Source organism: Diceros bicornis, chromosome 11 (genome assembly GCF_020826845.1).
Source record: "Diceros bicornis minor isolate mBicDic1 chromosome 11, mDicBic1.mat.cur, whole genome shotgun sequence".
NCBI lineage: Eukaryota > Metazoa > Chordata > Mammalia > Perissodactyla > Rhinocerotidae > Diceros > Diceros bicornis.
Window position 1 is genome coordinate 12732454 of NC_080750.1, and position 13897 is coordinate 12746350.

Here is a 13897-nt window from a genome sequence, read left to right on the forward strand (position 1 = left end):
CAGAAGAGATATGAGAAAGTGGAAAGAACAAATATAAAAGTTCTTTTCTCTTACTTTTGTCCTCAGAGTTTCTATTTTAGGATGTCACTTGTAAAATTCTTTCTTTAAAAGAAATATTTTGGTAAAATCGATTCACCTTTCTGAAGAAATTCAAACTTGGGAGGCGTGTCTGGGCCTCCTGACCTTCGAAGGGCCTCTTCCAGCGCCAGTGGTCTCTGATGACTTGTCCTCCTTGCTCCAGTGACGAGCACAAGTAAAATCTCTTGACATCTTTGGCCCCCTGGGGGAGTGGGGCTGTGTGAGTGTTCATTGTATAGAGCTTCCTAGTCCTGAACCAGGCGCAGCGTCTGGTGCCACCCGGAACACCAGCTAACTTTCCCAGGCGCCTCTGTATTTAGTCTGTTTTTACGTGGATGAATATTATGGAAAATAAGAGTATTATGGCAAATCAAAAATATTCCATTTGCACAGTTTTTAGGAGATTGTATTCATACTTAAGACACTAAAATATTTTAGACCACATATAAAATCAACTTTTATGCTGGACCACCCAGACTCAGAACACACGATGAGAGACTGTAAAAATAAGAAACTGGTAGGTGGCATTGTATGCAGTTGGCTGATTATTCGGGTTTAAGCAGTTTCCTCCCTGCTGAGGAGGGAGGAAAATGAAACACATTTAAATTTAAAATACCCCAAACCATGCAACAGACGTAGTAATAAGAATGTAGTTTCCAGAGGGAAATTCTCTCTCTCTCTCTCCCTCTCTTTTCTCCCTGCCTCCCTTTCCTCCCCCTTTCCTCTAAATATATATATTATAGTTCAGAAAAGTACTTCTTAGAGCAGAAGGTTTTTAAAAATATAAATGTTTTGCTTTCTTTTATTTCCTCTTCTTATGGGATTAATTCTGCAGGCTGCAGACAGTAAAAGCTTAGAAAAATAATAATTTAACCCACTTTAACTCACTTTTGTCTGTTTCAATCATCAGTGTGGTAACTCTCAAAACATTTATTCGAGAGAATCTAATCCTCTAGCAGTTGAGTTCTCAGAGCTCATATTTTAGGATGTCACCCGTGGCCTGGAGATTAAAACCTTCACGTGTCCTCTACTATTTACAGAATTATTAAACGCAAGTTTTTCAATCACGCTTTCTTTTAAGTGGTGAGATTTAATGTTAGTGCTAGACAACTTTAGCTGCCCTCGTCCCCCCCCCATCTTGCGGCAGATGGGGACGTTTTCCTATGTGTGGGCTTTCCTTTCCTTGAAGGTGGGCTGAGCAAAGCAGCGTGACGCAAGAGTGGGCTGTGTCCTTGATGCTAGAGAGCGCCTCTGCTCCTCCTGAACGTTCCCAGTAGCGAGCGGCGCAAATTCGCAGCGGCGGCTGCAGCGAAGGCTCTGCGCGCCCCAGTCCTGCCTGCTTGGCTCGTCCTCAGCCGCACCCAGGCTTCGTCTGTCTTTTCAGCCTCTTCATGCTACCCCGCTAAAAGGAGAAAATGGGCACGGGGGATTTTATCTGCATTTCCATGACCGGAGGGGCGCCCTGGGGGTTCAGACTGCAAGGTGGCAAGGAGCAGAAGCAGCCCTTACGAGTTGCTAAGGTAGGACCACCGAAGAGATGTTATCACCGCGCTGGGCCGGGAGGGAAGCAGTGGAAGCAACCTGTTGATGGTTTTTTCAAGTTCAGATTCAGAAGTCTATATATTAGTTTAATTTTGTTGCTGATGTTGAATTTTTCTAGGGTGTGGGTTTGTTTGTTTTCAAAGAAAGTTTGGAGAGTAACATATAGCGTATATGTAATTAAACAGCGACTGATAGAAAAAAGAGAAAAGAGTGCCGTATTTATCAGCTGAAGAAAAGCCTAGTTTAATCAGCCTCTCTGACACTTGGTAATGTTTCTTCTAGGCAATATTAGAATATACGGTTGAGTTACTGTTTCATGCCACTTTACTTGGGTCTGGTAGAGAAGAAATGCCCAGCTTGGCATAACCAATTGGCTTGGCTGTTTTGGGGACTCTTATCAACTGAGGACTGGTCTAAAATACACTCTTATAGATGTGTGTTATGCGGCATTTGTGAAAAGGCCAATTTGGGGCAATAATTTTAAAAAGATGATGAAGAAGTCATATAATCTATTTGAAAGAATACTCTTCTAAGGATTTGACAAATAAATGCAAAAATCCAAGTACTCTATTCCAGCATGTATACTCATTTGGTTAAATGCTCAAAATAAAATTCAAAGACACTGGAAATATACTGTAAATAACTTAGAGGTAACTTGGAAATGAATCTAATAATGATTTAAAATGTTTTAGTTGTTTTTGTTTTCATTAGATTGTTTGTTTCTTAGCTCAATACACTACCAGTTTGCTTGAGGGGACCTGGTATTGTCTAATTGAGGTTCAGCTAAAGTAAATTTAAAAATGCATGAAAATAAGCAGACGTTTACCTGATTTTAATATTCAATTGTGGTATTATATGAAAGAATATGTTCGATTAATTTCCTACTTTGTACTTACATTAAAAATGGATCTAGATCTTTATGAAAGATATGGATCATCAGCCTTTTAGTTATTCTTTCCTTTTCACTTTTTTTTTTTTATGTTCACTGTAAAGAAAGGAGATGCTTTGAAATTTTCTGCTACCAGGCATCCATCAGAAAATCCTTTCATAATGTGATGGTGGAATCCTGCCACCTAGTGAAAATTTCAAACATCAAGAATGAAGCATAAAACAGGAGATGAAAAGCAGAATTTTTAGAACTGGAAAGTTTCTCAGCGATCTGCAGGTCAATTTGATAATTGCAGATGAGGAAAGAGCCCAGAGAGGTTAAGTAACTTGCCTTTGGGTCTTTGGCTTGGAATTGGTGGTGATAAAGGGTACAGAAAGATAGCTTCATTGTGTTTCTTTAGGAGGCAGCGGCAGGCAACAGAGGACAAAATATTACTGCCTAATTCAGGGTATATAGAATCCATGAGATTGAAGTGGATTTGTTCTGGGTCTAGAATAGCAGTTGGCCGGCTCTAGTTACTGAGATCTGGGTTCTAATTCCACCCCTGATCTAACTTGCAGCCTGGCCTAAGACAGACTCTAACCCTTCCTGACTCATCGGTTTTGTGTGTGTGTGTGTGTGTGTGTGTGTGTGTGTGTAGAGGGAGAGAGAGACAAAAATTTTGACTGGAGTGGGAAAGGAGAGAAGTAAGGAGGAAACTGGACTCTGCCATCAGTGAGGTCCTGTGTTGCTCATGTATGCGACAATGATATAATGGTATACAATTTTAGAATCGCTTGCCTACCAGTTGAAATGTGGAGACAGAAGTGACTAGAAGCTGAGATTCCCTGGTGGCTGTTTTGTAGCCAGACCTTAAGAATAGAGTGGGTAGTGGGTTTCTCTGGAGTTCTCCATGTGCTTATTTCAATGTGGAACCACTGTGTAGTGATTTTTTGAAGAATTGAAGAAAATTGCTAGTGAGAGGTGCTTTGGAGGCATTTCTCTGCTGATGGCATCCCTCTTACCAGGATTCAGAGAGGCTGTTAGACTGTGTCAGTGTCCAAGAATTCAGTCCCACTCTCCCCCCAAGTCTTCTTTCCTAAAACACCCAGGCAATATATTTGTGGTTTTCAAAAGATCATTATTAAAGCATCTGGATGTTTGCCTTAATTCTCGTGTGTGTGTGTGCACGCGCGCACGCGAGTGAGAGAGAGACAGAGAGATACCATGGTCTACAGTCTAGTTTTTTCTGTATGTAAAAAGGTGACTAGAGAGCCTTATAAAGAAAATCTAATTTCTAAATTACTATGGCAATGCTCGCTTTTGTTGATCTATTTTTTTCCTTAATTCAAAGTTATTATATTTTATTTCTTATACTAGTCTTATTTGTTCTAGAAAACCCTCGGAGCAGAGTGCTTGTCACTTTCTGTATTATCAAGGCCATGGACTCACTGGGATCACTGTTTTTCATTTAAAATATTGTCAACTTGATGCTAGTAATGATCTCTCACTGAGTTCAAATTGAAGTGAAAGTCGCTTGGATAGACTTTCTCCTCTTCCAGGGACTGGTGATAACTTATTAGGCCAACTTACCTTCAGGTAGGAGGATGTAGAGGAAAGAGGCAGAAAGGCTGGGTAGGGGATGGGTGCTGGCAAACAAAATGCTCACAGTTTTGAAGAACATGCAAAGGACTAATTTGGAAATTGATGAAAATATGTATTTCCAAAGAAAAGAAAATTGTAGACAGTGCTTGAATCATGCTCCTTAAAATGGGAATGCAACCAAGCAGTTCTTTATAGACAACAACAAATTTTTGGCTTGTTGTAAATATCTAGTGTTTAGATTTTCCATAATTCTATATAGAATGAAAGTCTAACAAGCTAAAATAGCAAAAGAAAAGCTAGTCTAATGTCATTAAGAATGATCAGAAATTGAGTAGCTTTGTAATTCCCAATAAACATCCTTCTAGTGGCATGTTTAGTCACTTTTGAGAGATGTTCAAAGGTTTTTAGTATTTGGCTGGCTGGCTGAACTGTAGACAAATCCCAATTTGTAAAGATCACTAAAGAAATATTAATAATCAAAACTTTTCATTGACATTGAAACTCAAGGCCATAAAATTCTGTTTTGTTTTCAAGAAGAAATTGAATTTTAAAAGACCTAACTAATCAGTAACATTAGGCTGGTTTTTAAATGTTTATATACATTTTAATTTATGTTCTAAATACATGTGATGGGAAGCAAACATTTCTAATACAGAGTTATGACAGTACTCTGCAAAGTATATTTCCAAGAGATAATCCACAGAAACAAATTTATCCAGATGTAATTGTAACATAAAACCCCCTTTGTGTGTGTGCAGATGTCCTTATTAAAGCATGTTAGCACTTTTACTTTATAAAACTCTCTTTTTGGAACATATTCTTACATGGCTATGTGTCTGGACATGGTCTTGGCAAATCAGTTTGGAAAGCTGTCTATAAAGAAGTGGGGATAAATTTTGGTTTACAAACAAATCTTACGAACAATTCAGAAATAACTCACATTTTGAAAATAATGAACAAAGGAATATTTAGCCTGTTTATCCTTTACGTGTTTTAATGTTTAGAAATGTAAACTTTCTTCAAAAGTTATAGACCACTATGGTAATTATTCTCCTATTGAATTTTAATTCACAGTTTCAAATAACTTTATTAAAATTGAGATGACAAATCACAATCATCCATTTTATGAGGCAGAATTAGATTTAATGATTCTCATATATTATTGTATATCCTCTCTTTAAATGATTGAATACAAATGTATTCAGGCAAAGCACATTCAAATAACGTAACTCTTATCCTTTGGTACCACCAGTGAGGTTTCTAAAATGCTTCCAATAAAGTAATTCCAGAAACATAGCTATTTCTAAAGAGAAAAAAAAAGATTTTAATGTGTTTGAATGTGTATACTTCAAAATCAAGCTCCTTACTACATAAGGAAAGTTAGTAACATCTTTATTATAAAATATGACTGATCACTTCATTTTTTATTGACTTCTTGAGCACTTTTTAGAAATTCTAAAAACAGCTGTACTTAAAGAAGTCAGTGCACACTCGCTAAATCTATTAAGCAGATGTTATACAAAATCTTTATTCTGAAATTGCATGTTTTAAGACAGATCACTGTTTGTGGAGAGACAATGAGATAAAATAATGACTATGCATGGACTTTGCCCTTATCTGGACATAGTCCACGTGTAGCTCGCATTTATCAGGCCCTTGTCATATGCCAGGAAATGTTCCAAGAATTTTGTAGGTATTATCCCCTCAAATGATCCCCCAAACCAAAGAAGTAATATGAAAAATATCCTCATTTTAGAGATGAGGAAATTGCGGCACAGAAAGGCTAAGTCACTTGCCAAAGGTTAAGCTATAAAAATGGTGAGATTTAATTGCAGATCTGACTTCTTCTGCATTGCTGGAAACAGGCGCCCTACAGGATAAAGGTAGGTTAAGGTGGTCCCAAAAAGGGAGTTTAAAAAAAAGAAATACCATGGTGTTCATCCAACTCTAATTTAATTGCTCAGGGGAGCCCCAGGGCATCAAGATTTGTAAACACTCCAAAGATAATTCTGATATGTGGTCAAGATTCAGAACCACTGCTGTAGAAAGTTGAGGCCAGATCTGTCCCCACAGGACATATTGAAGGTGGCACGTATGTCCTTCCATCATGTCCCCAGTGCTCCTTTCCCAGTGATATAAGAGGATGACCAGAGAAAGGCAAGAATTGTCCGAGTCCTTGGCATTGTGAGCAGGTCATAATTGGTGGTGGGAGGAGTTTCCCTTTCTGAAGCCAAGATGGGTGGGCTGGAGGGAAGAGAGGAGCTGCCAGGAACCTCAAAAATGATCATTGTAAAGATTGGAGGTGCCTGCAAGAGGAGAGCCTAGCAGTTTACTCCCTGGTAGTGTGTCTTTGTCAATGGAGTTGCTGACCTGCCTAGTGCCTATGTGAACGGTGGGATGGGGATAAAGAGAGGTGGGTGGGGGGAATAAAACTGGAGAAAGATGCAGGAGGAGGGAGAGAAAAAGAGAGACAGAGACAGAGAGAATGAATAGGAACTTGTCCATTTGGTAAGGCAAGGATCCTTGCATTTCCTCTGGATGAATGACTATCACAGAAAGTGGCAGGACTTGAGCCATCTTGCTGGGCCTTCCTGGAAAGGCCAAGCTCTTAGCCAGGGGCTGGCAGGAGAAAGCTGGCATCTTGAGGAACTACTTGGGCTTGGAAGGAATATAGAAGAGGTTGGCTGGAGCCCTATTTCCTGTGTTAGGAAACTGTGCAATGTGAAGCCCTCCAGGGCTCCTAGAAGAAACCACACTAGTGCCTCAGCATTTGGACACTGGCCACAGAGAGGGCAGTGGTGGCCACTCAACATTAACCAGAGAAGCACAGCAACCAATCGAGAGAGAAATGCCACCTCATTCAGCTATGAATAAGTATATCTACCTTCCCCTTCCCTCTCCAGTCTTCCTTTCTGCCTTCAACCTGGCAGGAGCTAAAGGGAAGTGGGTAAAGGGGTAAAGAGCAGACAACACCTTCCTCCCCATGCCAAGCCCTCCAAGCCTGGCCAGTGTGCTTAGGCAGAGAGCTTGGAGTCAGACATTAGATTGAAGCTGTTATCAGACTAGACTGTTTTAATAACAAAAAGCCACCAAAAATGCATGGGATCTGACCTAAATATTAAGGGAGGGATTTGGCTTTATCATAGTTGAGATAAATATGGAAGAAATAAAACAGTTTCGTGTTTATAACTGAATGAGATGACAATCCACAAAAACATCAGTTCACACAGGTGCATGCTATCAATCACATATCCTTGATGTAGGTTGGCCATGAAAACTTATCACCAACTCCTATGACTTCCGTTGATAATCACGTTGAAGCTATTTCTAGGTAGAATGAGTGAAAAGCTGGCTTTGGGCTTAAGAAATGTAAACAACTCCTTTTTCCTTTTATTCTCTGTTGAATGTCAATCAGTACTTTCATAACCTGGGATGGTTTTTGCTATTAGGCAGATGTGTACTTTTTTAGTCTAAAAAGGTGTTTCTTGAACATTATGGTCAGAGTCTAGAACTCTCAACTTAGAAGTAAGTACTCTGAGCTTTTATTGGATATTAAACTAAGGTGATTGTTGTTTTTAAAAAAAGTGGTATTGCAAATTCCAAGGGTCAGTATGTAATATCGTGACGTAAACATTATGCCTAACTGGATAATATTTGCATATTTTTCATGGTAATGGTTTTAAAAGACAGAATAACTTCCAAAATAATTTACCTCGCTCTGTTAGTTAATAAGTGTTCAAGAATATAAGCTAATTTATATATTTAGCTAAAAATACTTCAGTGTGTTTGTCTCACAATAGTCCAAGTGTTAACATATGTTATCTCATTTGATACTAGTTGAGTAGACAAAGCTTTATTTCTCTCAGTTTATACATGAAAAAAACTGATGCCCCAAAATATAAACTATTTGCACAAAATATATATATATATAAAGCAGTCCAAAGTCAAATAGAATTCTTTCCCTCTGTCAGTGGCATCATGCCACTCTGCGTCAGCCTGGATATGAGAACAGGCTATCATTTAGTAATGCTGAAAATTGCAGTGATTTCAATACAGAATTCTATCAAATAGAATATCACCAATCTAAGATTTAATCCTTAAAAACATTTGTAATGATTTCTTCTTTTAATGGGCCTGAGGAAAAGGATTGCAGGAAACGCATTTCCAAGCAATGTGCAATGAGAGACAAGACTGGAAAGGGAACCAGTCTTGTAAATAAACCTGAAAAATATACGGACTCCAAGATGTTTCTTGTGTCTATTCTAACAGCCTCGTGATGAAACCAAATGCCATGAGGTTTTGGTAAAAGGAGGTGGAGAATTCCTACATCAGCTTTGTTAAACGATCCTACAGAGTAAACAACTTTATGAAGTTAAAGTTCATCTGAGAAACAAAATAACATTTACTCTTTGGGGGATATTTCATTGTTTGACCACCTCGGTGAGAATTTATTGATAGTATTGAATTACCTTAGGCACTTTATTTTTCCAAATTATTTACCATTTTTTTCTTATTATTAAAAAGCAGAGATGACCAGATTCTTAACAAACTGTGTCTTCAAAGTCAAAATCCTTGGCATGTAGCAGATCATTGGCAATAGTGGATATCGTTTGGTGTTAGGATGGTCTGGATGTAGTTTTCCTTAACAAGCATATAAATCTGGTGTGTTTTAGATAAATGTACTAAAACATGTGGTGGATTTACCATTTGAAACAATGTAAATGAAAGATTGTATCACTTGATTATGTAACAAATAGTTTTCCTCTCCATTGATCTTTGGTTTTTATAATCCTCCTCACCCATGACTAGCTTTTCCCACGTCTTCTTAAAAAATATGACATGCTGGGCCGGCCCCGTGGCTTAGCGGTTAAGTGCGTGCGCTCCGCTACTGGTGGCCCGGGTTCGGATCCCGGGCGCGCACCGACGCACCGCTTGTCCGGCCATGCTGAGGCCACGTCCCACATACAGCAACTAGAAGGATGTGCAACTATGACATACAACTATCTGCTGGGGCTTTGCCGGGGAGGGGGGGGGGTGGAAAAAGTCTTCAACGCTACTGATCACTTAAGTGTTGAGACATTATTTCAGACTCCATGAAGCTGACTACAGTGGTCATCCACTGGTAGCTAGAAGCAAATAAATGTTATTTAAAAAAAAAATATGACATGCTACTTTATTTTTGAAACAAAAAGTTTCTAGCAGTAGGACCATGTTTGAGAATTTTCTCATGTAGTTCAAGGCATTAAAAGCATATAAGCCAACGCATTGAGGTGGTACCCGGGTGGGGATCTTGCACCTCCTCCATAGCTCTTCCTCCACGTCCTGCCCTGTGTGCCTACCCCGCCCCTGCAGCTCAGGCCGCTGCCGTGTGTCTCTTAGATAACCACAGCGGCCTTTGACTGTCTCCCTGCCTGGGGTTTCACATTCCTCAGGTTCACACTACAGAGAGCTGCCAGAGAGATTTTTCTAAATCACCTGTTATATCACTGCTTAAAATACTTCAAAATCTCCCCATCATAGTCATAAAATAACCATAACATTTAAAAGCTCTTATTAAGTACCCTTAAGCGCTTTATGAATTATCTCATTCACAATAGCCTTACTGTCCTCTTTTTTTACAAAAGAGGAAACTGAGTCTTAGAGAAGTTAAGTAAATAACTTAAGGTCATGCAGCTTTGATGCCAAAGCCCATGCTCCACACTGGCCCCTGCACCTCGGCTTGTTCCCAGGCTCACGACCCCACCGTGGCACCCATGGCCCTCCGAGACCTGGTCCCTGCCACACTATCCAGCCCCAATGCTCGCCACTCCCCAGAATATGCACTCAGCCATTGGAAAATGCTACAGTTCTCTCAAAACACCGTGCCTTTCTTGCTGCTGAGACTTCATCCCTGCTGTGTCCTGGCTGGAATGCTTGTCTGCCCCTTTCTCCAGCACCTGCTCTGTCTGCTTGGAGAAATTTTACCCACTCTGGAAGACGCTGCTCAAAGTCAGCTCTCTGGGAGACTTGACTCAGTTTTCTAGTCAGAGGTAAACACTTGCTCTACTTTGTTCCCGTTATCAGACAGCTTTCACCTCACCTTCCATATGCTTTGCTGCATATGAAATTTGGCTGCCGCCTATGGCTGCAATTTTTCCTCCATTAGACCAGTGGTGTCCAAAATGTTCTGATTGTGGCTCCTTAAGTAAAACAATTTGGAGCATATTCCATTTATACATCAGATATATGTATACATGATGCGTATATATATATATGGGATGTATAAATGGGGTATATACATATTTATGTAATACTGTGCTATTATTTTATGGATAGTATACAACATATCAAAAGGAAAATTTAAAAGAATAAGATAAAGATGAAATAAGTAATATTTTTAAAACTAATTTTTATTTTACTTTAACAGCACAAAAGAGGTCTTTTTACTCTCACTGACCAGGGGTTTTATTAGTGAGAACAATGTGATTGACAGACTTTATGATTTTTAGATCTTGGTGTGACCCCATGTGGTACAATGATTCAGTGACATTTTAATTTATTTCAATACTTGAATCTAAAGACTATCATGGCTGAACAAGATAATTTCTTAACATAGGTAGATCCACATTGAAGAAATGAATCACTAGCTGAAAATCATTTTTCATTCTTATTAACTAATAATACAAATGTTTTTGTTGTAATTTGGTGGGTAGATTTCCATCTTCCCCAGTGTGCATCCTGTTCTCACAAACGAATTGGAATAGGCTACATTTTTATGTTTTAGTGTTAAAATGTCACTGATACTTTTTATTTGAAACATATGAAAACCAGTTAGAAATTCTTTTTTCTAGTTAAGTGTGTAGATATGACATTTTAAAGAATAACACCATTAATTTTCAACTTGAAAAATCACATAATGAGAAAAACATTTTCAACAACTCTTTTCAAAATCTTCTGTTTCATCCATTTCTTTCTTTCTTTTTTTTTTTTTAACTTGCTTTCCAAGCAATTAATTGTTAGGGGACACATTGTGTTTATTATTCCAAAATATATGCCAGGTAACCAACGACTAAGAGCCATTTGTCATTCCAGAAAAGGTCAACAAATTTGGAGCATTCATTTATCTATTAAATAGATCTGTGAAACATCCATGCTTTTAAGGATTTGACCCTCAGTGGTACAAATCTCTGTATGATACAAAAGCTTTTCCTGGTCACTCCCTATATCATTGCATGTTTTAAAAATTCCGGTATATTTTATTATTTATTTATTTATTTTGGTGAGGAAGATTAGCCCTGAGCTAACATCCTCCTTTTTTTGCTGAGGAACATTGCCCCTGGGCTAGCATCTGTGCCCATCTTCCTCTATTTTTTATGTGGGATGCCTCCACAGCATGGCTTGATAAGCAGTGCATAGGTCCACGCCCGGGATCGGAACCTGCCAACCCCAGGCCGCCAAAGGGGAGTGCGAGCACTTAACCACTACGCCACGGGGCCAGCCCCCCAGTATATTTTAAATGTGAGTTTTTATAAAATTAAGCATATTGATGACATTCTGCAGAACTTTTGTGCTTTTATCTTCAATTTATTTTGCTGTAAGCATTTGCATACAAATAATGCAGTGAACGAATCTTACATGAGGCACCTTCATACCCTGATGCTAGAATCTTTTCTTTGTTAATCCCTGTTGAAGCAGCTGCTTCATCAGTGGTTTTATTTACATTTTTCCGATAAAACGTTGACTTTTTTAAAGAATTCATTTACTTTTGAGAATTTATCTCCAATATCTTTCCTTATTGGCTCTCCAAAGGAGTAGTTCTTCATTTATTTCAGTATTGAAATTGCATCTAGAAAATGCTGCAGGCTGAGACATACCAGAAACATGTTCTTTTATCTAACTATACAGCAAACCTCCTCCAACATGTAGTTTGTTCTAATATTGTCTCTACCATTTTCCTTATTCTTTTTTCTTTGCATCTGCAGCAATATTTGCTGACAAAAAATACATCTTGGTTTGTTGCCATATTGTATTATTTTAGCCATTTTTAATTGTACCCATGAAGAGCTTTCTAAACATAATTGTTTGGTTTAAATTCTGTAAAGCTTTAAGTCAAGTATTGCCTGACTTCAACCATTGTTGAAAAAACAAATCTAGAAGTTTTTCACGTTCTGGATGCTTAGTTATTAAATATCTTCTTAATCCTGACTACTTCACATCAACACTAGCTAATCTCATGCGGCACAATAAGTCAAAGTTCCTCTCTAACAACAGTGGATATAAATCCGTATTCCAAATGGTCTTCATGGTAATTTTGAATACATTACTTACCTGTCACATCTGATTAGACAGTATGGTTTTTAATCTCACAACATGGCTGATGAAGAGTTTCTGTAGGAATATAGAGAAGGATCACTTTGCTGTGTTCTTGTTCTCTTGTGCTTGAAATGTAAATGTTATCTTTAATTAATAGCTTCCTTTCAGGAGTATTTTAAAACGTGTCATTTTGTGAAGTTGAAACTAGATAATAAAATGGAAGTTCACTTAATCAAGCACCATAAAACATAATATATTGCAATATGCCGAAAGAGAATGAATACATGAGGAAGCCTCTTTCCCCTCCGCCATGTTGGGAGGTCCCCTGTTTGTTGGGGTTACCTCAAGTATTGTACGCAATTCATAACTGTCTGGACCAGACTGGACCAGGGTACCGGTGTCGGTCAATATATTAAAGAAGTTTAAACATTAGTTAGCGCTCATTTCCTTCTCATTTTTTTTTTTTTTTTCTTTTTTGTGAGGAGATCAGCCCTGAGCTAACATCCGCCAATCCTCCTCTTTTTTTGCTGAGGAAGACGGCCCTGGGCTAATATCTGTGCCTATCTTCCTCCACTTTATATGGGACGCCGCCACAGCATGGCTTACCAAGCAGTGCGTCGGTGCGCGCCCGGGATCCGAACCAGCGAACCCCGGGCCGCCGCAGCGGAGCGCGTGCACTTAACCGCTTGCGCCACCGGGCAGGCCCCTTCTCATTTTTTAGATGAAAATAAATGTCCATAGGAGTTCCAGTTGGCTTGGCAGGTGTGTGGGGCATGCCTTCCAGGCACAGGGCAACACAAGTACAAGAGCCCTGAGACAGAAGCATGCTTGGCACATTCAAGGAACCGTAAAGACGCCAATGTAGCTGGCACATATTTCCATGAGAAATTGCTATAAGAAGTCCAGTCTTTCTTTCACAGTGATAAAAATGAAAAACTCTATCTCCTGGGAACCCTCACCATGTGGTTATTTTCCCATCATTAAATGATTAAAATACTGGTCCTACGAGAACAACTTTGAGCTCTTGTCTTCGTATTTCCCCTTCATCCACTTCAGCTTTTCATAATGTAGCAGCCTACTGGCCGGTCTTTAGAACACTTTATTTAAATGAATAATTACCACTGCCTCTTATGTAGAAGTTTGGTTAAAAGTTACGTTAAGCAATCTTCCCTCTTCCTCTGAAATTGATTCTCCCAGTGAGAGAAGAAGAATTTAAGGATTGTCAAGGAGAATTTGATACATAGATCCTGTTTATTTTGACCTCGATGTCAGACCTAGAGGAAAGAAGAATTTTATTATATTTTTTAGTGTGTCTTACTTTCATTGCTCATTCAAAGAAGAGATCATCTTCTTTAGATATTGTTTGGAAACTGACTCATTGAAAGGACAAAAGCATTTTGATGCTGGCTACCACTTACTGTGTAGCTTTAAACACAGTTTTCTGAGCCTCAGCTTCCTGATCTGTAAAATGGGGTAATATGTAATGGAATTGCTGTTTTTGTAGATAATAAA

The 13897-nt window shown here is 38.8% G+C and overlaps 1 protein-coding gene across 1 annotated transcript in view; it reads left to right on the forward strand.

Moving 5' to 3' along the window:
• Nucleotides 1-1422: 1422 nt before the first annotated feature.
• The window catches only part of SYNPO2 (synaptopodin 2), a 161531-nt gene continuing 149056 nt past the window's right edge, over nt 1423-13897 (forward strand). The window contains exon 1 of the mRNA XM_058549968.1: nt 1423-1598. Within this exon, the coding sequence (XP_058405951.1) occupies nt 1494-1598 (105 nt within the window). The 5' untranslated portion in view covers nt 1423-1493. The remainder of the gene's footprint in view (nt 1599-13897) is intronic.